At 39.6% G+C, this 24337-nt stretch overlaps 1 protein-coding gene across 5 annotated transcripts in view; it reads left to right on the top strand.

Annotated features, from left to right (window-relative positions):
* Positions 1-15115, top strand: part of msi2a (musashi RNA-binding protein 2a) — a 219237-nt gene extending 204122 nt beyond the window's left edge. For 2 of the 5 annotated variants that reach the window (XM_058412540.1, XM_058412542.1), the window contains exons 13-16: positions 1312-1491; positions 5860-6014; positions 8948-9024; positions 14376-15115. In XM_058412540.1, the coding sequence (XP_058268523.1) occupies positions 1312-1491; positions 5860-6014; positions 8948-8989 (377 nt within the window). In that variant the 3' untranslated portion in view covers positions 8990-9024; positions 14376-15115. The remainder of the gene's footprint in view (positions 1-1311; positions 1492-5859; positions 6015-8947; positions 9025-14375) is intronic. The other 3 variants (XM_058412543.1, XM_058412544.1, XM_058412541.1) reach the window with 2 other exon arrangements.
* Positions 15116-24337: the final 9222 nt, after the last annotated feature.

Here is a 24337-nt window from a genome sequence, read left to right as displayed (position 1 = left end):
ACAAAGCTTTGTTTAAGCACCTACACTGTAAACTGTAACTTTTAGCCCCACTTCCCACTTTGAGAGCCACTTGTCTATTTACAAATCCTTTGTGCTCTGTGTGAACAAAAACTCAACACCAGAAGTACAACAGTTTTTCATGATTCTAAGTGCTTTCATTAAAAAAACAACTCCAATATTTGATTGCGTAATGATTTGGATCCAAAACCTGTAGAATATGGGGATGCTTGATATCCGAACAAAAAATAGGAGAACTGTCGTCTCCCTGCTCCCTGCCCTTAAGGGACATCATTATAGTTGCAGGTTTGTCTGATTCCTTTAAATAGCATACGTATTTCGGGAAAAAAAGACAGGCACAGTGCAGATCTCGGGCTGCATGCTGTAATATGAAGCAGGCACATTAACCATTAGGAAGTTGTGGTAGCATCTATGAACATCGTTCTTCCAGCTAGATAAGGGCTCAGAGGCAATGCTCTGAGCCCTTAGTTATAATAAAAAACAAACGCACAGAGTAAAAATGCCTGTGCTGCTTGCCTTGACTGAATTACCTGAGATGGAAAGGTGTGTCAGTGGCTTTCAAAGCTAAATCTCCATCTCCAGTTACTCTGAAAGTCAGCTTATGTAGTCTAGTTAGTGATGCTCTCTGATGCGTTGATAATCTACCTTCTGAGTGAAAGGAAGGCAGTTTTGTGATGTGATGAGCACAGTGCTATGTGCTGTTGACCCTCCCTAATATTTATGCCCAGTAAACATGAATGTGGCCTCCTTTGTCAAACAGAGAACCTGATGCGTAGTGCCATGTGTTTAGTCGAATCACAGAATTTTAATAGGGTCAGAAATCGATTCTTGAAAATGTGTGAATACAAGTTTCTTTCTCAAGAAGGGAACAACAGATTCTATAAAGGGACTATTGAAGAATCCAAGTGTGTGAATGAAGACCAATTTTCAGCAACGATTTGTTCCTCTACACTGATCATCTAGGTTAATCTGAAGGTCATTCGCGCGGACTATCTTAGCGGCCTGGCGATTACCTCCTTGTCTGGCTGTCGTTATTTTTCTAATCAGTTGTAGCAGTTAGCCAATGGGCACTTCTCTCACTCTGTTTTAGTCATGCAGTGTATTTAGGAAAACTGAAAGCTGGTAGCATCTAGAGCCATGTATCTCTAGCCACTCTCAAGAACGCCATGCAAACACACACACCTACATAACTGTGTACAATGAAAGAATTTTTCCCCAAATGATGGCGTCCCACCCCTCACCCCTTAACTCCCTTCCTTCTCCCCTTCCCCCATCCTGTACTGTATCTCCCAGGCTTTCCCGATTATGGGTTTTATTCCGCGCCCAGTGACCAGCGGGGGGCGCCCTGCTCCTTTGCCGACTATGGCTCCCTGGGGCCTCAGGCGGCTCAGATGCTGCAAAGCGAGCACGCCACATCTGCCTGCAACTCTCCCCTGCAGCACCTTCACAGCCCGGATCAGTTTAAGAGCCCAGGTTTGTATGGTGCATTTCTGTCCTAGCCCTTTGCTTCCTTTACTTTTGGTATTTCTTTTTTCCCTCTTATTTGGTTTTGCTATGTTATTTTTTTTTATATTTATATATATATTTATATATATTTTGTTTAGTCACATGTACTTGCAAGATACTTTGTTTATTATTGGTGTTCACACAAGAAGTTTAAAAAGTTTTAAGACATGAACACCTGCATTTGAACGTTTTCCCTCTGAGATGCACTGCATGCTGATTTTTACGTCATGTATTCATTTAGGTATGTTTATTTCCCCCTTTGAGGAGTCTTTAATTTTGTGTGCTGTAGATCCATTCTTTGTTGTTTTTTTTTGCACGAAGGTACATCAGCATGCATGCACAGATCGTAAGCATGCCAAAATGGATGACTCCGTCACTTTCTTTAGCCCTATATTTATCATTAGCACACATACTTCAGCATCTTCTGAAGGAGCATGGTATGCTGTTTCCAAAAACCTGGAGGAGTCCAGACTCAGTGATATTTTGTATATAAGGATGTGTCGAATAGCAGCATAATAATATAAATTATTTTCGAATCAAAATTTCTACCAGTTGTTATTTCATATAAAGTATTAAAGTCACAGTAAGAAACCAAGCTAATTCCCTTCCCGTCACTTCATGTAGCGCATTAAAGCAGCAAGTCACCTTCACCTGACACGTGTCTGATCCGACTTATAAACGCAGGCATCCGGGAACAGCCTCGCAGTGCTATGTCTTGCTTGATGAGATGCTTGTAAGCTTGTGTGGCATTAAAGTGTTATTTCACTTCTAAAATGTTAGTCCTTAATATTCAGTGAACAGTAACAAGTCCTACTTTAAAATAGATTAGTTTTGAATGTGTTAGTTTCTTCTAAAGGTGCAGTTAATAATTTTAGAGCCCTCTGCTACAAAATCACGAGTGTAATGTACACACTGGCAAACCTCTCTTCCTCTTCCTCCCAAAAGTGAAGGAAAAAAGCACTGAAGTATTTCTCTTTTGAACTGTAGCTATAGCGCTGAGATCTCACCTGATACCTTAACATGGCGACATCAATTCAAATTCTAGTTGCCAAGTCATTAACTTTGAGCGTGACCCTCCAGTCTCACAGCAAGTCAAGGCTCATTGGTTGGCCATTTTCAGAAGCCCCTCCGTGGGCCTCCTCACCTGCGCCATCTTGAGCACTGCGAGCTTTGATACGTTACGCTCTGGTGTAGTGTTGCGTGCCGTTGACTGTCTGCAGTGGTCATAACGACTGCCTTGGCGGCATCTCCAGCCAGGGTGTGCGAGGCCTGCCAGGTTCTCCACCTTTCCTCGTCTGTCTTGCCTCATTTGCTTTGGCAGCAGACAAGGAAAGGCATCTTAGTCGCTGTGCTTTACACTGAAGATTACACAGATCTCCGGGTTTGGACCTGGGCCCAGCCTGTGCACATTTCACCATGTTCAGCTTCAGTAGCACCCCAAGAAGGGTGGGGTAGGGGCGCTCCAAGACCCTGGACTGTAAGCCACATCAGTGCCATACGATACTGAAACTTCTGTACCTACTCTAGTCAGACCTCACCTGGACCTGCCTGGAGCACTTTTAACAGAACGGCTGTGATGCACTTTGTTTCTTTCACAGTGTTTAGAAGCAGTAGAATTGCTTTGCATTTGCTCCCCTGTTTGTTTGCTGGGTTTTTTTTCCTTGACACATTTCATTGCCTTTTCATCAGCGAGATGGAAACGACACTTCGGCTTTGTTTTTTTTTTTGTTTTTTTTCACAGTGGCTTCCGAGGTAGTGTTGTGCCTTTCTGTCTCAGTTTTTGCAATATATGACAGTAATATTGCTTTTAATATAGGTCAAGAACATTTGAGAGATAAACTTCTATTGGATTATGGTGATACTTGATATGAGGTGCTGTCAAACTGTCTCCTGTATCTTGGTTACTGTGGCAACATAAACATAATCAATGCATCATGGGGCTTTTAGGGGTCATGGCAAAGCACTTTATCCCATAACAGTAAGGAAGAAGTGTGTGTGTGTGTGTGTGCGTGGGTGTCAGTTTTAGATTAAGAAATAAAACACATGCTGTTCTAGGAAAATACACTGGGGTCCTGTGAGCTGGGGGATTTACTGGTACCACCATGTTACCAAAGCATTTTTTTAACAATACAAGTTAATTTAACACAAAACAAGTTAGTTCCTGTTATCACCTGTTATATGCAGTCTTTCTTTCTTTTTTTTTCCTCTCTTGATAATTTCCTGAAACTGTAGCCTGTCATCTGTGTCATGTTGGAAAATTCAAAGCTCTGCCTCTGACACTTACAAATTGCTGACACTGGAGACTCCTTCCAAAAATGCTCCATAAACACCTCTTCAGAAAGAACCATATCAATTACTGCACATGCTTATTTATTTAAGTGGTGCGTAGAATAGACCGCTCCCTATTTAATTGAATAGATGGAATAGAAAAAATAGCTGGGGGTTGGAGTTGCTCTTTGTGTTTGGTTTGGTGATTGCCCTCTTCCCCTGTCGACTAGTAGTAGCACTTTGTCATCCTGCGGGAAGAGACAGAGGTTACATATATAAAAGCCCTAACTCTAAGAACCAGCGCAGGACACATGAGTCACCTGTACCTTAAAAACTGCCACATAAGCACGAGCCCCCGGTTTAATTAGGATGGTGCCGCTGAGCTACCAGTCAAAGCCAATAAGTGTAACTCATGTTTGCCTATTAAAGTTAATAGCAGGAGCAGTGTAGCCTGGGGGTTTAAGTTGAAACATAAATCCTTGTGCTTGCACACACACACACACACACACACTGAGAGAAAGAGAGAGAGAGAGAGAGAGAGAGAGAGAGAGAGAGCGCACAGTGCCTCAACAGAATCCACCAATTACAAGAAATGAGGATTACTGTTGAAAGTGAAAACGGCTGCAATTGCTTAATAACAGGCCTATTAGAACGTGTGCTGTTTAGATAAGTCCAGTGTGGTTACTCCTGAGAAAGGCCTGGAGTTATGCATTAGTCTTTCTCATGTTCTCTCTCTCCTCATTAGCTATCTCAGTGTAGGTCAGGTATAGTAGTCTGAATTGAGTCATTCGTTACGTGGACAGTACGAGTGCGACTGAGTGTGTATATCTGCGCTTTCCTACTATGCTTATCCCATGCTTGAAGATCGGTGAACTGACGTGGCAAAAAGGATTCGTCTTTGGACCTGAAGGACAGAATTGTCTGCTTTCTCCAAAGTCATCCGTGACGTAGGTGCTGCATATTAGTCAGAGCACTGGTATGTCATCCCAGAGCTGGCAAGGCTCTGTTCTGACTGTGGCAGTGGAGGCGATTTAAAGGGATTGTGCATATGATGATCCTTCCTAGCCTCTTGTATATGCCTGCCTTTAATTTTATTGACCAGATTGCATGGTTGCAATAACGAGCCAAATGATATTGGCAAGTTGAACTGACTGGCAAACTAATGTCTCTTTCTACATTTAGCTCTGTTGCTAACAGTCGGTGAATTGTGTAAAACAAACGTGAAAACAGTTTAAACAGCATTAAAAGCCCTGTTCATATTCTACTTTTCATATGGGCTAAGAGCACGTTTTTTATTTTAAATGTACGCAGAGGAAAACAGCATCATTGTTTAAAACATGAGAAATACTTAAATTTAACCTAGACTTGTTTAGTAATGTATTACCTCACCCACTAATCAGTACTCGCACACTCAAGTGACCTTATGCTCACACCAAACATCTGACTTCTTTCTTTTAGATCAGAAAAGTTGTAAGTGTAACACTGTCAGCATGTTAAATGAGGCAACTGTCCTGTAAACATCGTTTTGCGTAGTCTTTGAAAGTCCTGTAATTTGAACTGAAGCGACTATGTGATCCGTGCTCGTAGCAGAAGACTGCTTGACTGCATGCTGGATTCTTCGTGTGACTGCATGTTGAACGCTCTTGTGCATGACTGAGCCCAAAGCTGTGAGATTTTCCCATATATCATGTGCATACAGGAGAATATGATTTCGGCTTAATCACCTCTGGCGCCCCTTTACTACTTGAAAGAAATATGGATATTATTTTAATAAAGGATTAATAACACTGTTTTCATGAGCTACAAATTATGGTAATAATAACTAAATGTCATTTCAGTGCCACTCTCTTTGCTGGTGTTATTTAGTTTTACTGTTCCCAGTCTGTCAATATTCTGAAAATTAATATAGATGTACATGTCCAATATCATATTCTCTCCACATATATTGCAGTTATGCCAATCTCCAGTCGATCTCAATTTGTTTCTCGGTCTTGTACACATCACTCAATACGGCCCTGAGGACTTCCACTTCAGCGCTGTGTATTTGCGTGTGTTTTTTTCCTTCAGGTGCTAACCCCGCTCGGCCCGGAGCCTTCCCGGGTGCCAACAGTCCTGGGCCTGTAGCTGATCTGTATGGGCCGACTAGTCAGGAATCAGCCGTGGGGAACTACATCAGTGCTGCTAGTCCTCAGCCCGGCTCTGGCTTCAGCCACGGCATTGCTGTGAGTATTATACACATCACATCTCACCCCACCTACAAGCTATCTGTTCTGAAAGTACATGCTGTACCTGTGAGAAATGTCTTTTACATTTGATTTATTTTTTCTCTGGCCTTGTTTTTCACTCGAAGTTTAACTGCATCTTAATGCTGAAGGCTTCAATTAGAGGAACATTTTGGCCAAAAAAGAAATTTAATCCCAAATTAATTCAATCAGCCAAGACTTTGGTTGCTGATTTTTTTGGAGCTACTTAATAAAAGTTCAAGTCATCCAGAATTAAAATCTGAAGTAACTAAATCAAGCTTATTCAAAGTTCTTTGAGGCAACCGGGTGAGAAAATTAGGTTTGTGCTGCAGGTTCATTGGCTGATTGAGTCATTTGTGGTAAGGAGAACATTGAATGAATTACATTTTTTTGTCCAGAACTAGTCATCTAAAAGTAAGCCTTTCTATTGCTAATGCAGCATTGTGTAGAGGAGGATGTATGCTGAATTAATCAAAACTGTATGCATTCTAAAAACATTCATGTAGATATGAATCACAAACTATTGGAATCTATCAGAATAGTGACTGAAATTTAGGGAAAAGGCAAAACAGCATCACAAACATACTGAGAAAAAACCCCAGAAAAAAACAGCCTGCATGATTGGAAATGAGTAAATCGAATTCCAATGTCTCTGTAACAAGCAGCTGCTTTTGACACCATATCTAAACAAAAGCACAGCACTGCACAAAAGTTGCTTTAATTGGCTTTTTGCTGGCAGAGCGCAGATTCCTCCTCTGAATGTCACAGATGTCAGCGCCTATTTCTGAATCACTGCAGCTCTCAATTTGGAAAAACGAAAGGATGCATTTGTAATGAAGTGCCAAATTGAAATTCAATTATTCACACGCTCAGTCTCGCACAACTAAGTGTCTTAACCAGCTCAACAGCAGATATGCGCTTTATGACAAGGTGTATAACGCCAGTCAGCCTGGGCCTCCCTTTCCCCGCCTTTGTGAACTGAATATCCTTTTTTGTCACCCGCTATTATATTTGCGGAACAATGCTAATTATAATACAGTTATCAAATAATTATCCTCATCCCGAGGATCACTTTGCGTCGAGGCTAAAAGCTGTTCAGTCGCTATCTTTGCTTGCAGGTCACACATCAAGAATATTAGCCGATGGTTAAAAAACCTCAAGAGACCAATGTCTTCAGCTTTTACTCTGTGTATCACCCACAGCGCCCTGAAATAGAATTGCATGCCACGCAGCCATAGCTTTATTTATATGCCGTAGCGTTAAAGGGGATGCATCTGTGCACAGTTTTGCTCAGAGATGAGAGGTTAATGTGTAGTCGTGCGGTTTCAGGTTGAGTTAGTTCCTCTGAGGGTGTTATCAGAGTTGAAGGCTGGGCCGAGAGCGGCTAATATCTCCGAGCAGCACATTAGCAAGGGAAATGATGCGGAAGGCAAAATGCTCCTCTCTGTTTATTTCTGCGACACGTGTCAACAATTAGCCACACCGCAGAACTGTAGGGGCCGCAATCCGGCAAATGATTCAACATTTGCTGCTTTATTACTCCGTATTACTGGCCCTGGAGGCTCCTTGGCGCTCTAGAGTTCAGCATTGAACTCTGAATGATCTTGTGAAGAGCTTTATCATTAGCGGATGAAATGAATCAACAGTGTTAAAGCAGGAAAAACACTTAACTTTCAGGCCCTGATCTGAGTAATTCTCAAATGAACACACAACCAGTAGGAATTTAATGTTAGAAGCTGTTGTACTCCACGGAGACAAATGTTAGTGGGAGTTGGGAGCAAACACTTCCCTCCAAATCTGCCTGATTAGAGCACCCGAAGCTGCCTGCCAGAGCAGACTTTGATTTATTCATATGGATTAAACTTCTTTCTGAAGCGCTTCCGTCATGATCACAATGGGCTGATGACAGGCACGATAAGAGCTGGGGTTTTTTTTTTGTTTTTTTTTTAAAAAGAAAAGACATGTTGACAGTTTGCCGTTTTGCCCCCTAAATCTGCCGTGTGGGCGGTTCGCTTCACCAATGCAATCAGGAAATCAGACAGCTTCGAGGATTTGCATATGGAGGGGGAAATTGATCGTCTCTAGACTGAGAAGAGATGAGGGTGGACGTTTCGTCATTTTGGAGGGTGTTTGAAGTATTCAAGTTATCCTGCTAGCATGACTGAGAGCCAGTACACATCAAATCTGCTGGAGGAAAATAAGCATGCGTCTCAGAATGTGGAGCAAGCTGGAAAACTAATCTAGCTATGCTTGAAATTTTGTGTTTGTGATGCTTCAATTCTCTTCTCAGTGAAAGAAATCCTTCACATGAAACATCGGACTGTGAACTAATGCTAGCTCCTCCCTTTCTAGCTTCAACAGTAATTTGCGATGTTTGTATAAAGTACTACTTTACCTTTTAACACTTTAAATCATCGACTGTATTTAGTAAGTGACTACATCAGTTAGGGTTCCTTTTACTAACATTATTTGCTTCATTATTTAACATTTAAAAACTTCTGCATTAATTCACCACAAGTACCAAGTAACACTTTTAATGACATTAATGTAAATGATGTAATACACTCACATCAATTAATGTTCGATGTAAAATATAATTGCAAAAATGTCAATGTAAATGTTGAAATGTAAAATAATATTTCAACTTTTTTTTTATAAAAAGTGATTTTGAATTTGCATTGTTTTCACATTCATGAAGATGGCACAGAAAAACATATACAGTGCAAACACAGTAAGGCTTGCTTGTGATTTGTTTTTCTTTTTAAAAATGCCTGTCCTTTTCTTCCTCTCCTACACTGAGCAATCAGATCAGTGTTTGTGACTCACTCATGCTGACAACAATCCTGTGGTTAAAAATGTACTTACTTTTCTCGCAATGCTTATTGCCATTCACACTAACTGTATACTTTTAGGGCCCCTTGATTGCGACGGCTTTTACAAACGGATACCATTGAAACCTAACAGGTGGTCGGTCGCCATCTCAGTGGAGGTATTATGTTTCCTTTATATTGCTCAATGGTGCTTTGTATCCATCACTGTGTCAGCCTTTATGGACTTACTTCGGTCCTAATTTCTCCTCCACCTGTTCTCGCCTTTCTGGAATTCTTCACATTTCATACATTTAAACCTGAATGTTAGACTCTCATTTATGAACATGCATGCCAGGCCATTGTCTTCCACTTGCATGTATTCCTTCAGTAGTTTCATGCATTACTAGAAGCTAGTAGAGAGTTTACCCAAGCCTATGCTGTTGCTTTATCCTCAAGATTCTTTATTATTGTGGAACTAATCTGCAGGTTCGAGACGGTAAACGAGGCAGACTTGAAACCACTCAAAAGTGCACTTTTAGTCTTTATTTTCACTTTTCAGCACTTCTTTTTTTTTTTTTTTTAAATACACGCATGACTCTCCCTTTTTTATCCCTGCTGCAGCTCACTGCAACAGAGAATGCTCATTAATACAATTCGGACACGTGACCCTTACCATTCACTCGGCTCTGCCTTCCATTCACGAACCAATGCTCAACTGCAACCGCATCCGCCGCAGCCACACATGGTTTGGTCATAAATTTAAGTGAAAAGTAACAAAGCTAGACGAAGATGTGGTCAAACCATTTCATTTCATGTGGTGCAGACCATTTCTGTGGTAATTTAATTGTTACTCATACCTTTTAACATGCTACTGTCAATAGAGAAAAATAATTATTTCTAGCCTGAAATTTTAATATTTATCAGATATATAATAACTATATGTGTGTGATAGTCTGGGAAACATTCTTGTTAAATATTGGAGGTAACCTTATAACTTTTCAGCTACATTCAAAAGAACACATTAGAGTCCAGGAAAGTCTGTAGTTCTTAGATGTTCTGTAGTTCCACAGACACCCAGCATCCACTTTGTGCAGGTATTCCTCATATTCATGCAGTTTTCTCATCAGCCAATCATATAGAAGAAATGAATGAAAAAAAAGATCACTGAGAATTTCACATCCTGACATAGCTGTTGCTACAACGTTGGTGGTTTCAGAAACTGCTGATCTCCGGGGATTTTCACAAAAATCCTCTAGCGTTTACACAGAAGGGTGCAAAACACTGAGCAACAATTCTGTGGGTGGAAACGCCTTGATGAGAGGTCAGAGGAAAATGGCCAGATTGGTTCGAGCTGTCAAGAAGGAAATAGTAACCCATATTCATGCTACACAGCCATGGTAAACATCCCCACACGCACAAAATAAAGAACCTTGAAGTGAATGGGCAACAAGAGCAGAAGAGCACATTGGGTTCTACTCCTGTCAGCCAAGAACTAGAATCTTAGGCCATCATGGGCGCATGCTCTCCCTAACTGGACAGCTGAATATTAGGGGGTATCACCTTGTCTTTTACCAGTCTTAAACTGTCTAGGTTCGGTGAGTCTGTGTCCATGATAGCCTCGTATTCTTGTTATTTGCTGACAAGAATCAAACCAAAAGTGGTCTTTTGCTGTTGTTGCCCAATATTTGATGTATTTGACATTCTGAGATGCTTTTCTGCATATCACAGTTGTAAAGAGCTACAGTAAGACTTCCTTTCAGCTCAGACCAGTTTGGTTATTCTCCCCCAATCGCTTATCAACAAGGTGTTTCAGACTACGAACTGCCCATGCATAGGATGTTTTTGCACCCTTCTTTGCAAACTCTAGAGATGGTCGTGTGTGAAATTCCCAGGAGATCAGCATGTTCTGAAATACTCACACCAGCCCATCTGGCTCAAAACACCTTTGTCCCCCATACTGATATTTAATTTGAATATTAACTAAAGCTCTTGACCTGTATTTGCATGATTTTATGCATTGTGCTGCTGACACATGATTGGCTGACTGGATAGCTGCATAAATGTGCAACTGTTCCTATGAACAGTATGCATACACAGTATTGTCTGTGTCTCCCTTCTGCCACCAAAACAACTCACCTGTCAACTCCTGAAGGTGTGCCCTGGTATCTGGCACTAAGATACTAGCAGTAGATCTTTAAGTCCTGTAAGTTGCAAGGTGGTATCTCTATGGATTGGACTTTTTTCATCCCACAGATGCCCGAACAGATTGAGAGCTGCAACATTTGGAGGCCAAGTCAACATATTGAATGCTGTCCTGTTCCTCAAACCATTCCTGAACAATTTTTGCAGTTTGGCAGGGTGCATTATCCTGCTGAAATAGGCCACTGCCATTAGGGAATACAGTTACTATAAAGGAGTGTCCTTGGTCTCTACATTATTGTTTAGGTAGGTGGTACATGTAAAAGTAATGAAAGCAATGCACATGAATGCCAGGACCCAAGGTTTCTCAATAGAACATTACCAAGAGCATCATGCTGCTTCTGCCAGCTTGCGTTCTTCCTATATATGGTATCCTGAAGCAACACTATATTGCCAAAAGTTTTGGGACACCCCTCCAAATCATTGAATTCAGGTGTTCTGATCACTTCCATGGCCACAGGTGTGTAAAATCAAGCACCTAGGCATGCAGACTGCTTCTACAAACCTTTGTGAAAGAATGTGTCGCTCTCAGGAGCTCATTGAATTCAAGCGTGGTACCATGATAGGTTGCTACCTGTGCAAGAAGTCCATTTGTGAAATTTCCTCACTACTAAATATTCCATGGTCAACTGTTTGTGGTGTTATAACAAAGTGGAAGCAATTGTGAACAACAGCGACTCAGCCTTGAAGTGGTAGGCAACATAAAATCAGAGAGCGGGGTCAGCACATGCTGAGGCACACAGTGTGCAGAAGTCACCAACTTTCTGCCGAGTCAGTATCTACAGACCTCCAAACGTCGTGTGGCCTTCAGATTAGCTCAAGAACAGTGCGAAGAGAGCTTCATGGAATGGGTTTTTATGGCCGAGCAGCTGCATTCAAGCCTTACATCACTAGGTGCAATGCAAAGTGTCGGATGCAGTGGTGTAAAGCATGCCGCCACTGGACTCTAGAGCACTGGAGACGTGTTCTCTGGAGTGACTAATCACGCTTCTCTGTCTGGCAATCTGATGGATGAGTCTGGGTTTGGTGGTTGCCAGGAGAACAGTACCTGCCTGACTGCATTGTGCCAAATGTGAAGCACACGGTGGAGGGGGGGATTATTGTGTGGGGTTGTTTTTCAGGGGTTGGGCTTGGCCCCTTAGTTTCAGTGAAAGGAACTCTTAATGCTTCAGCATACCAAGACATTTTCTACAATTTCATGCTCCCAACTTTGTGGGAAAAGTTTGGGGATGACCCCTACCTGTTCCAACATGACCACAGGAAGGGGCCATCCCCAAACTGTTCCACAAATTTGGGAGCATGAAATCTTCCACAATGTCTTGGTATGCTGAAGCATAGGCAAGTGACCCACACCAGACGGATCATGTGATGTTAAAGAGAAAATGGGATTCATCAGACCAGGCCACCTTTTTCTGTTGCTCCATGATCCATTTGCTCAATTGCCCATTATAGACATTTTTGGTGGTGGACAAGGAGGAGCAGTCAGCATGGGCAGTCTGACCACCCTGTGGCTATTGAGTAAGCTGTGATGCACTTCATGTTCCTAAACTTTTCTAGCATTACCAGCATTAAAATTTCCAGCAAACTGTGCTACAGTAGTTCTTCTGTAGGATCAGACCACACAGGCCGACCTGTGTGTGCCATGTGCAGAAATGAGCCATGGGTTTTCATGAACCTGTTGCCAATTCTCCTTCCTTTGACCACGTTTTAAAGGTACTATTTACTGCATACTGGAAATACCTTATAAGATTTGCTGTTTCAGAGATTCTTTATCCCCTGTAAAAATTTCTCACAACCTGAAGCCACAGAGCAGGCAGATGGCCATGCTGACCCCTGTCCCCTGCCAAAAATGCCTACAATTGCCTGGTCTGGTCAATCACATTTTCTATTTTACATCATGTGGATAGCCTGGTGTGTGTGTCGCTTACCTGGTGAAGATATCCTGGATGCACTGTGGGAAGAATGCAAGCCGACAGAAGCAGCATGATGCTCAGGGCAGTGTTCTGCTTGGGGAAACCTTGGGTCCTAGCATTCATTATGCTGTTACTTTGACTCTCTTTGACACAGTATTCCTTAATGGCAGTGGCCTCTTTCAGCAGGATAATGCACCTGGCCACATTGCAAAAATGGTTCAGGAATGCTTTGAGGAAAATGACAGAATTCAAGGTGTTGAAATAGCCCCAAATTCCCCAGTTCTCTCTAACTGAGCATCTGTGGGATGTGTCCTGGCAAAAAGGTCTGCTCCATGGAGTCTCCTTTCAAGACTTAAAGGACCCGCTCCTAAAGTTTTGTTGCCAGACATACCAAAACACTTAGAGAGAGAGAGCAGACAGTGTTGATTTCAGCATGTAAAGTGTTTGCCCAGCTGTCACACTCCTACTTACAACAAGTCCAGAGGTAATGTTCTGTCTATTAATTGATCTTTAGCCATTAAGACCTGTCAGTGCAAATAGACTTAAATGCTCTATTGTTTTAAACAGAGGTGGAATTCTCTATTAAAAATTAATTTAAAGACAGTGACACTTCCCTCATCATCTCAGTGCTGTGTGGGTTTACATCTATTTCCATTAGCTCCCTGGGTATCCTACTGCGTTGCTATCATGGCTCTGAAATCTTCACATCTGTGGAGCGTTGAGTCAGATCCCAGACTCAGCATGCAGCAGCCTTGCCTAGCCCTGTCCACTCAAATAACTTCCACATCACTATGCCTGTCTTTTCTGCAGGAACAGCATAAGAGAGAGATGCGGAATCTGTGGGTTCACTTCACTTAAACAAATAAAAATTAGGGACGAAAAATTAAGCAGACAATGTTGTTTGTCTAGCAACAGAAAGCCAGGGGAACTGGAGCATCAATGGAATGACATGTATCCCTATCTGTCATAAGTAATTAAAAATTGATCTTGGAGAAAGCAACAGTCTGAAGAATGCTTAGATTCACTCATAGCAATGTTTCTTACTGCAATGTCTTACCAACAGCCTAAGCTACACCATCTTATAAGGAAAAACAGCTACACCATTATTTTGAACAGCAATACACTTTACAAACCCAAACCTCAGTAACTATGCTAGAATGGAAAGTTGAAGGGTTCAGCTACATAGTATAGTTTATACCACAGTACTGTTAAATTTTTGATTCTGAGTTGTCAGATACTGTTGAATAAACTTAAATCAGCTTTGATTATTTTTGCATGACAGAATGAGCCCTTACATACATTACATGAGATGGTGTTTCTGTAACGATGGAGGATGGTAGTAGCTCAGGCTCTGGTGATTAGCTGCTTGTCACACAGAAACGCATGTAATTTCATCTGTACCTGTTTCAATTCCTCAGCATAAATCTGGAGGTCCTGGGAAGATGAGCCGAAGTTTCTAACTGGTCGTGTACAGGTGATGACGTGAGACTTCAAGCACTGCAGCATCCCATTGTGAAAGGGACAGGGGGTGGCACCATGAAGAAGAAAAGAACAAAGGATATGTTAAGCTCTTTTAAATAATAATAATAATAATAAAAATAATATTAATAATAATAACTGCTGTACCATACCCCCCCACCCTCGTGTAACCACATAACTTTTATTTGTTCTGTATATTTTATTTCACTTTATTTTCTGCTTTTAGTCGGTTATGTAGTTGGGGATAAAGGTTTGGTTTGTGATCATTTTGATTTTTTCTTATTTCTGTTTCAAGTGAATTTTCTTTTGGCATTTTGGAAAGTGTAATTTTTGTGTTTACTGGTCATGTCTGAATTACCTTTGGTACCAATTGTTGTAAAGCTCAGATTTTATGGTGTCATATTTGCACAAAAACAGTTAATGATCCAGCGTTACAGCTTTGAAAGAACATTTCATTTCGAGTGAAAACCGAGAGATAAACTGACCTAATCAATCTTAGTAGCTGTTTTTAATTCTTGTGATGTCTCATTGTCGATCATAATTACCTATTTTTGGGCAATACAAAGAGGACTCCAATATTTTTATGGTCCTTTTTTTTTATAAGTGTTGTTTTTGTCGTTTAGGGGAGAAAAAAAAAAGAAAAAAAGAAATGTATACTATGGCATTTTTTTCAAATGAATACATTGTGAATTCAGATTTAAGGAAAAAAATAATGTAACTGTAAATATTATTCCAGTCATTGCATATAACCTACTCAGAATTTGGGGGGGGGGGAAAGTACATATTTTTCTGACCGTGTGTCAAAAGAAATTGTTCCAGGGTGTGAATAAACAAAAAGAAAATATAGGTCTTAACAGATTATTATCTAGGTGTCACTCAAATACAGTAAAGTACCCCGGTGACGAATCGGATCTATCGGATAGCTGTTTTTTCGCTTGCTGTGTAAATACTCGAGCTGAATAATTTTCCAAGTGTCATACCAGCATATTTACAAACCGGTGACTACAGGGCACTGCTCACAGTCGGAGAAACAGATAACGATGGTGGAGGCTTTTTATCTCCACTCTGGAGATTCAAGCTTGAACTTTTGAGAGAACAATGTTTCAATCCAAAGCACACTGTAGGTAGTGTTAAAGAGATTTTACTCTGTGTGACCTGACACTTTTATACAACTGACAAGAAAAGAAGAAAAAAAAAAAAAAAAAAAAGATGACTATGTTATTTGGTGTTGTTGTTTGTCCTGTACACTCGGTTCTACCTGATTTTGGAACTCGGTATCTGTACATTACAGTTAGGCATGTGCTGATATATAGCATAAAAAATTGATCACAGTAGTTCACGATACTGCTGTGATTCGTGTTTCCAGTAAGTGCTGTTACGCTGCCTTTGCTCTGTTCAGGAAAACACTTTGAGAACACAGCATAAGGGTCTAAGGGTGCTTATTTTAGATATCCGATTGAGCAGAACACGTTCTCGAGGATCCTAATTCACTGGATTTGAAAATTGTGGCACAAATAATTTTGTTCACAATGTCGTCACTTTTAAAAATACAACATGGTGACAAATCCGTAAATCCGTGATCAGACTATTATCGTTTGTTTTGTTTTTTTTTTGTGATAATATTTTTCGGTGATGTAATTGAGTATCAGCACATGCCTAGTTGCAGCTTTTTCTTTTTAAATGAATCGAGAAGGCAAACCTTTTATACCATACCTCAGTGCTGTGAGTTTAACGGTGGAAACGCTTAGAAAAAAAATATAATTTATTTTATCAGCGAGTTAAACAGGCAGACCATGCTGAGCTGAGTATAAGGCTATATCATTGCACTGTGACCAGTGGAAAAGCCCTCTGACCGCTTCTTTTTGCACATGTTGAATGCTCCTTGACCAGGTTTTATGTATGAAGACTCCATATGAATGTCACTGCGAGGCGAGCAAATAGAAAAGCAGTCTCTAGACCTCGGAGCTTAGATCTCATTTCATGGCTATAGCCAGCATCGACTCTAAAATATTGACGTATTTTAGATACAGCTGATAGAAGACACTGAATATGTTCGTGCAGAGAACCAGAGCTGCTGTGCTAACTTTTTCTTGTATAAAGGACTTTTGGGTTTTGGTCAGAGATATAACGTTTAATGAAATGATTTTAAAGTGTGGCTTGTTGAAGGTGATAATTTGATCGATGTATATTTGTACATTTGTCTCTTGTTTCCTGCTGCAAATGTATACTACATTTTTTTTTTTGTTTGTTTGTTCCTTTTTTTTTTGGTTTGACTTTGTTTCATTTTGATGTACACCGATGCTCCGAAATAACCAGGTGAAGCAAAATGCTGGATGCTTTTTACACAATCTGGAGATACGATCAAGTAATAATTTAAACAAAATTGAAAAAAAAAAGATGACTATTGTAATGTTCAAATGTACAAGAAAAAAAATGAAATACAAAACTTTAAAAAAAAAAAAAAAAAAAGAAAGAAAAAGAAAAAAAAAAGATGTTCCTTCACTGATTTTGATTTTGGGGGTGGGGGTGGGGGGTTGGTTATGATTTTATGATATTTTTGTCGTTGTTGATATAGTAGTGAATATACAAATTATACTTCAGTGTACTGTGTACTCTAATTCTCTGTCTCTCCATTCCCTATCGCCACACCCAAGCTTCAGTTCATCACTGTATTTAGTAGGCATGTGCTGAAATCCATAATTAATACACACACATAATAAAGTTAATAAAATTGTATATTTTTTTTGTTAAAAAAAATATTTTATATATATATATATATACATATATATATATATATATATATATATATATATATATATATATATATATATATATATATATATAAAACTGGTCAAAAGTTTGGACACATCTTTTAATTCAATGTTTTTTGTTTAGGGATTTATTTTCTACATTCTAGAACAATACTGGAGATTTCAAAACTATGAAATAACACACATGGACTTAAGTAATCCATATGTAATGACAACAAAAAACAGTCAGTTGTTATTTTAAGACATGAAGGTCAGGTGTTCTGGAATAGTTCTTGTAAGAACAGTATTGTCAAGTGCATTTGCAAAATCCATCAAGCACCATGATGAAACTGGCTCACATGAAGACCATCCCAGGAAAGCAAGACCAAAACTGACCTCTGCTGCAGAGGAGAAGTTCATTTAGAGTTACCAGCCTCAGAAATCACCAATTAACGGCACCTCAGATTAGAGCCGTTATGAAGGCTTTACAGAGCATCAGTAGCAGACATATCTCAATATCAACTGTTCAAACGACATTATTGTGTATTTCAGCCGCCTTCAGCATTGTTTTACAATGTAGAAAGAAATAAACATCAGGAAAGACCATGGGATTAGAAGATGTGTCCAGACTTTTGACTGGAAGTGTAATTGAGCTAGAGGAAAAAAACGTCCCATTTAAATATAATTGAAGGAGGCAATCCCATAACTCTGTTCACTGGACAGAACTGTCTGCCTAAAAGCGAAGTGATTTTATTTTACTGATTGTATTCATTAGTTTTCACTAGTCTTGTGATAAATGCAATGATGAAACATGAAGCAGCTATTGTGACATGAACGTTTCACCTCAGCACATGCCTAGTATTGGGTAGTGTGTAAAATCATGTATTGTAACAACGTGCTGTCTTTGATACCCGTATAGTGATTTCACTTTTCCATGGCCATTCTTTCCCTCCTTTTCTCACTCTACTAATTAATAGGTACTGTGTAGACTTGGTATCAAACTTGCTCAAATTTCATCTTTTATCCGGATTCATTTGTTCACATGGTTTTCCTGGCTAACCAAAGCTTTCACAAAAGAACTCTATAATTATAATGCAGATTGCAGAAGACAGAAAAAGAAGGAAACGAAGCATCACTTCGCAACACACCATAGAATGTTTGTTTGTTTTCTAAGCAGTGTGCCATACTACCTTAAATCCTAATGCACAAGTTACTGTGCATTGTAGTTATAATTATGAAGATTTTATAAGTAAGCAGTAAAAGATCAGTGGAGATCTGTGGAAATCTTTTAACTGATTCTAGTACAGTGCCAGTAAGCAATTACCCATTTTGATGTTTGTACAATTTAAAAAAAAAAATGTGCTGCTCTTTTTCTTATGCCTTGAAACAAATCTTTTATTTCTTTTACATGTATAAAGCTGTAAACATCCACACTCAGTTGCCAGTTTATTGGATTACCTATCTACCGAATGGACAATAGAAATCGGTAAAACGGGATTGGCTGAGCCGTGTCGAAGCCACTGGAAAATCTTCAATATACACCCACACAATATAAACCTGTGTTTGCAACACGATAATCGAATTCTGTATTAATACATCAGGTTTAAACCAATTAAACTGTTACACGTAAAACTGTAGAATAGCCTAATCTTTGTTCATTATGCTGCAAAGCATACTGTTAGCAGACTACATTGCTTGGCAAAATAATTGCTTATAGCAACTACTAATTACTTAATGATTAAACAACACATTTTAGAATATTGCCATCGTGCATAACAGCGTGTTTATCCATGATAAAATCACTACCATGTTCCCTCTCATGCCTTCATTCCATAACACACACTAAACATGTAGTGCCTGTAGTCTATCTGTTGGTGTTGTTAACTGATCAAGTCTATAACAGGACACCTACAGGTAGGTGTACAACAAAATGGCTAGTAAGAACACTGCAAGAGTGAAAGGACTGTCGCTGTGCCTGATATACTCACACACACTTCCTGTGTCGCTAGTGTCAAAGCCGTACTGAGATTATTCCACCACTCAAATAATATCTGCTCAGTGGTGGTCTGTTTCCACTGATGGACAGGGTAGAAGGTGTCTGATTATCTGAACACAGTAAAAGATAAGCTACACCCCGCATTCTAAAGCTGTAATGAGCACCTAAATAACAAATCTGCTAAACACTGCAGTACCTAATAAAGTGACCACTGAGTGTATTTACAGCGATAAGGGAAAACTCTAAACTGTTTCGCAAATTAAATTTATGGGTTAGCAATATTGCCCCAGCTTTCATAACTTAGCTTAGGTGATCACATCTGCTGTGTGAAGAGACGAACTTCCACAGCACAAAGAAACCATAAAGTCCTCAGTATTATAACAAGCAACATGGACAATACTGGTAATATGGACACTTTGAAACATCATTTCATTCGAGACTTGTGGCTGTCTACACTCTCAGGAGGGAAAGAAAAGAGTACTAAACTTTTGGAAGTGTGGATATAGCGTACTAGTGGAGGTCTGGATATAGTACGGCTTAATATTTAAGGTACATAATTAACTTTTAGATTAGAGAACACACCTTATCCACGTTTCTAAGAAAAAGATACCTGGTAACATTACAAAAGGTGTACAAATAACAACAGAGGCGAGAAAAGGTACTGTTTAGTACAATAGGGAAGGTGAAATAAGCACAGCAGATATCTAATATTCCTTCCGTTCAGCAGTCTGTGAAATATGAAAAATCTTGAAAAATATGTTGTATAGAAATATCACCCTGGTACAGACACACACACACACACATCACAGCTTCACAAGATTCACAGGTTAACAGAGATAATAGATAAAGGATTACATGACTGTTATAAAAAATATCCCACACACTTGAGGGGAGGTGTGACGCCGCATTATGCACAAGCTAAGTGCTGTTACAAACAACACAACCTTCCGTGATGATCTTCAAAAAGCACTGCGACTCTAACAAACCAAGACTCAATAAATGATAAATAAAGGTTTCCTACCAAAAAAGTCATATATGGAAAGCCACAATATGGAGCTTCTGTTGTATTAGTCCCTGTGTAGGAGATGTTACTTTGTTTATTAACAAAGATATTAACCAGGTGTTCATGACACAGCTGGAACTACTGCCCAGCTGTGCTGTTATGCAGAAATGATGCACCTTCTGACCAAATTAGATTTGAGAACACAACCAAACTGTGGTTAATAAATTTATTTACACCTTTTTAAACATGTCAGCAATTAGAGTTAGGTCAAAAGAAAAACAGGTGCTGTGTCTGCCTGTCATTTTTGCTTATAATACAAGCTAATGCTCTAACAATTAAGCTGAATTTTGAGTAGAATTGAAATTTTCTGCTCTAACATAGACTTAAGGTAAAATGGCCTCATAAAAGATTACAGGTGATGAATGTCGCATCAAACTAGTCTAGTAAGCTGATTTAAGAGGAGAGACATTTTTGTTTGTTTGTTTTTAAAAAAGTCCTTGTAGTAAATATGCACTGTAAGGTTTTTGGAGCATAACATCCAGTTATCGTATAAAGCTAAAACTAGAAAATCTTACGTATACAGTATGTTTGCATCTACAGTTGTGACTCAATAGCTATTTGACAACTCTCTCATCGCTTATTCCATTCTGACTAAAATCTGCAGTTCATTGCTTTTGAAGCAATCATTGAGAACGCTGCAGGCTTCAATTTAGGCAATTACGGAATCTGATTCCCTGTAACCGCATGAAACATGTTAACCGGTGATTGAGTTGAGTTTTACTGCGGCTTTTTTGGCTTTCATTTTCAAGTAGGCTGAAAAGTAACCATGCGCTGATTCGTTGTGTGTTATATGCGTATAGTGGCTACTTTTGGGCACAACTCAACAGAATATTTCCTTCTCCAAAGGCGATACCATAATTTTGTTTACCAGGTAATATCAAAAACTTAAAACAGTTAAATCAATCATTACACGAAAATGTGACAGTAGCACATGCCTACTAGTTAGGCAAAGCTTTTCCAGCTGTTCTGTCACAGCACATACACCAGACTTCCTCCTCACAATGTAGAAACTTTCCTTTTTTTTTCCCCTCCTCATGTCTTGACACTTGCCTGCCTTCGAACACTAACAGCCTTTTAATGGCAGGAAACCGATGTCTGAAAGCATCTTTCAGGTCCTCGTGTATGGCTTGCTCAAGCCCTGATGTAAAATACACTTAAAGAAAAAGAAAATAAATGATAAAATGATAACAATAATAACTGGGTGGGGGTTATCTCATGGCTCAGATGTGGAGAGTATACTTTTATATTTGTATTTTCAAATAATAATAATAATGATATGATGATTATGAAGAAGAATGGAAAGAATATCTGAAAGGTTTCCATCATCTACTGTGGTCCAGAATTCAATGTCATGGCAACTTTGAGACACAACAATATTTGAAGTTGAAGTGAATTAAAGCTCATTATAGCCCTCTTCCACCAAGCTGGCAGCTCTGGTACTAGGACCAATGCTCCTTAATAAAAAAATAAATAAATAAAAAAAACCTTTTTACACATATTACACATATCAGAATCGGTGGGTGGGTGGGGGTAGGGGAATGGCGCAAAATACAAAAGACAAAAAAACAAAAACCTTGTTACTCAGAGAATGGCTAGAACTGTTGGTGCTGATACGCACAACACACTGAACTTTAAGTCAGGTGAGCTACAACAGAAGAAACACACTTCAGAATCTCTCGTCAGCAGAGAACAAGCTGTGCACAGACGTAACCAAACCTTCTGTTCAGCGCAGTTGTAAACAGTGGTTATTTACCATAGCCTTCCTATCAGGTTGAATTATACATACCTTATTACAGTTATTCTGTCAGCTGCTGTGCACAGTGCGTCAAAAAAGGGACTACTACAGAATTAACTCTGAGCAGACATTATATGGCTGATGAATCCATCCTCAGCACAGCAGTCAATGGTGTGATGTATGTGTAGTGCTGAAATACGTGTCTCAGAAGCAATCCTGAGGTTTTTAAACACTGAACAACTGGCCACATTATTATACACACACACCAACCTTGTTAATAAACCAAATACTATGGCTCTTTTTGCACTCCAGTACAGTGTATTAATCATAGTCTGTCCTTTATGTCAGTTTATGTTCTAAAGGGTGTTCTATAGGGTTGTAATCTGGGATGGAAACACAGCAGAGGCAGAAGTGGAAGCAGGGTCAGACATGGTGTGTGAATTCAACCTCAGCTACATCACTCCAGTTAATAAAATGTGTGCCAGACAGCTTATATTTTAATCCCAGTGGCAATAGTTATTTGTTTATTTGTTGTTGTGTATTTTGATTACATTTTGTGAAACTGAACCAACTAAATTTATCAAATTTTAACAAATTTTATACATTCTGTATGTTTGTCATTTTCCAAGGTGCATTACTTAAGGCTAAATTAGACCCTACAGAAACCAACCACCCAGCACGAGTGACTTCTGATTCTTATGTGTGTCGTGTCTGAAAGATAACCAGCTTTTGCATAATTGAGAATATGGAGGTGAAAAAAACCTACACCAACCCTGGTGTTGAATTAGATATTTACAAGTTCTTCCCGCTACAAAAGATCATGATTAGTACAATTGAAGACGAGAATTTTATCTTTCGCGTTTGCATATAGGATTTTTTCCCCCTAACATTCTCTTCATACACAAAAAGATGTCCAGCAGCAGTTAACGGTCTGCTCAAAAGCTACATCCTGTCAGTCAGTGGCAGTTCCTGATCTTGCACTCAACGTTCAGGATCATAAATGATCTACAATAGCCAACAGAGCTTGTGTACCAGCAATCCTACCTGGTTCTACCATAGAACTATCACTAATGCATGGACATTAATAAGCTAATAAGTAAGATTTATTGCATCATGACAAGTGATAGAAGGAAAATTTGAGGACTAACTATCCATCCAAGCTTAGAGAGGCTTTCCTGACTACACCAGACCTCATGAACTTCCAGGCTTGTATGGAAAAAGCAGCCAGAAGGATTCTTGAAATGCACAGAAGCACTGAGTCTTATTCAACTACATTACTTGTATTGCATAGAGAATATTATAGCGTAATGCAGTTTGGGCTCCGTCATCAGAGCAGCTGCCCTGTCTCACCTAGCACAGCATGCGCTGGCACACTCTCCTGGTCTAGGTCAATGACTCCTGAGCTACTTTTTAATAAGCGTTATTAAAATAACTTTTTAATAACTCTCCTCCTTTGTAGAGCAGCAGGTTCAGTAACAGAGTGATACGGTGCCAAGTCAGGCCAAGGACATGTCTCTGTTTTTAAACTAGCCATCACAAACACAGTCCTTCTCTCCTTGGCTCTCTTAAGCACTCAGTCTTCTAAATCAAGGTAAACGTTGCTCATTTCCTGCACGGGCGATATTAATCAATAATTAGTCGGTAGACGTGCTCACTCAGCATGTATCATCAGCTGGCGCTTTGTTATTTCTCCTGAGTCCTTTATTCATTATGTCAAAACAAAAACCAGGCTGACCTCCCGTAATCTGGTGCCAAGTTAATTATAAGCATTAACGAAGCGATCCGAGAGTTGCCTTCCATCTTTGTGGCAGGACTGTGTGAAGTTTTCAAATCCGTCCTGCAAGAGTTAGACTGTTGAAGTGAAGGAAATTTTTTTTTGCAGTCTGAGGACATCCACAGGAGGGAGGTGAATTCGGAGCCATGAGTGTGGTGTCTAATGCTAACGTTTTGAATATGATTGTCAAACTTAATCAGCAGTGTTTAAGCCGTGATGGGAAACACTATTGTATTGTGTTCCGTCAGCGGAATCATCTGCTTTTGTTCTTCCCCTGTCTCATTTCCCCCTCGTCTCATTTCCACGTCTTAGATTGCTGTTGAGAATTACAGGAGCCTTCATTATAATGGACGTTATGAATTAATTCTACCTGCCACCTCTCTCAACCTCTTCTTTTTCTCCTACTCCCTTCATTCCGATGTCAGCTGACTACACTGTCTCTATGTTCTTCTTTATATATATATTATATATATATATATATATATATATATATATATATATATATATATATATACATACATACATACACACACACATACCACACACAAACACATATATAAATAAACTGGTTGTTACAGTGCCC

This window comes from Hemibagrus wyckioides, linkage group LG16 (assembly GCF_019097595.1).
Source record: "Hemibagrus wyckioides isolate EC202008001 linkage group LG16, SWU_Hwy_1.0, whole genome shotgun sequence".
Lineage (NCBI taxonomy): Eukaryota > Metazoa > Chordata > Actinopteri > Siluriformes > Bagridae > Hemibagrus > Hemibagrus wyckioides.
Note: the sequence above shows the minus strand (reverse complement) of the source record. Positions and strands in the feature narration are given on the sequence as shown.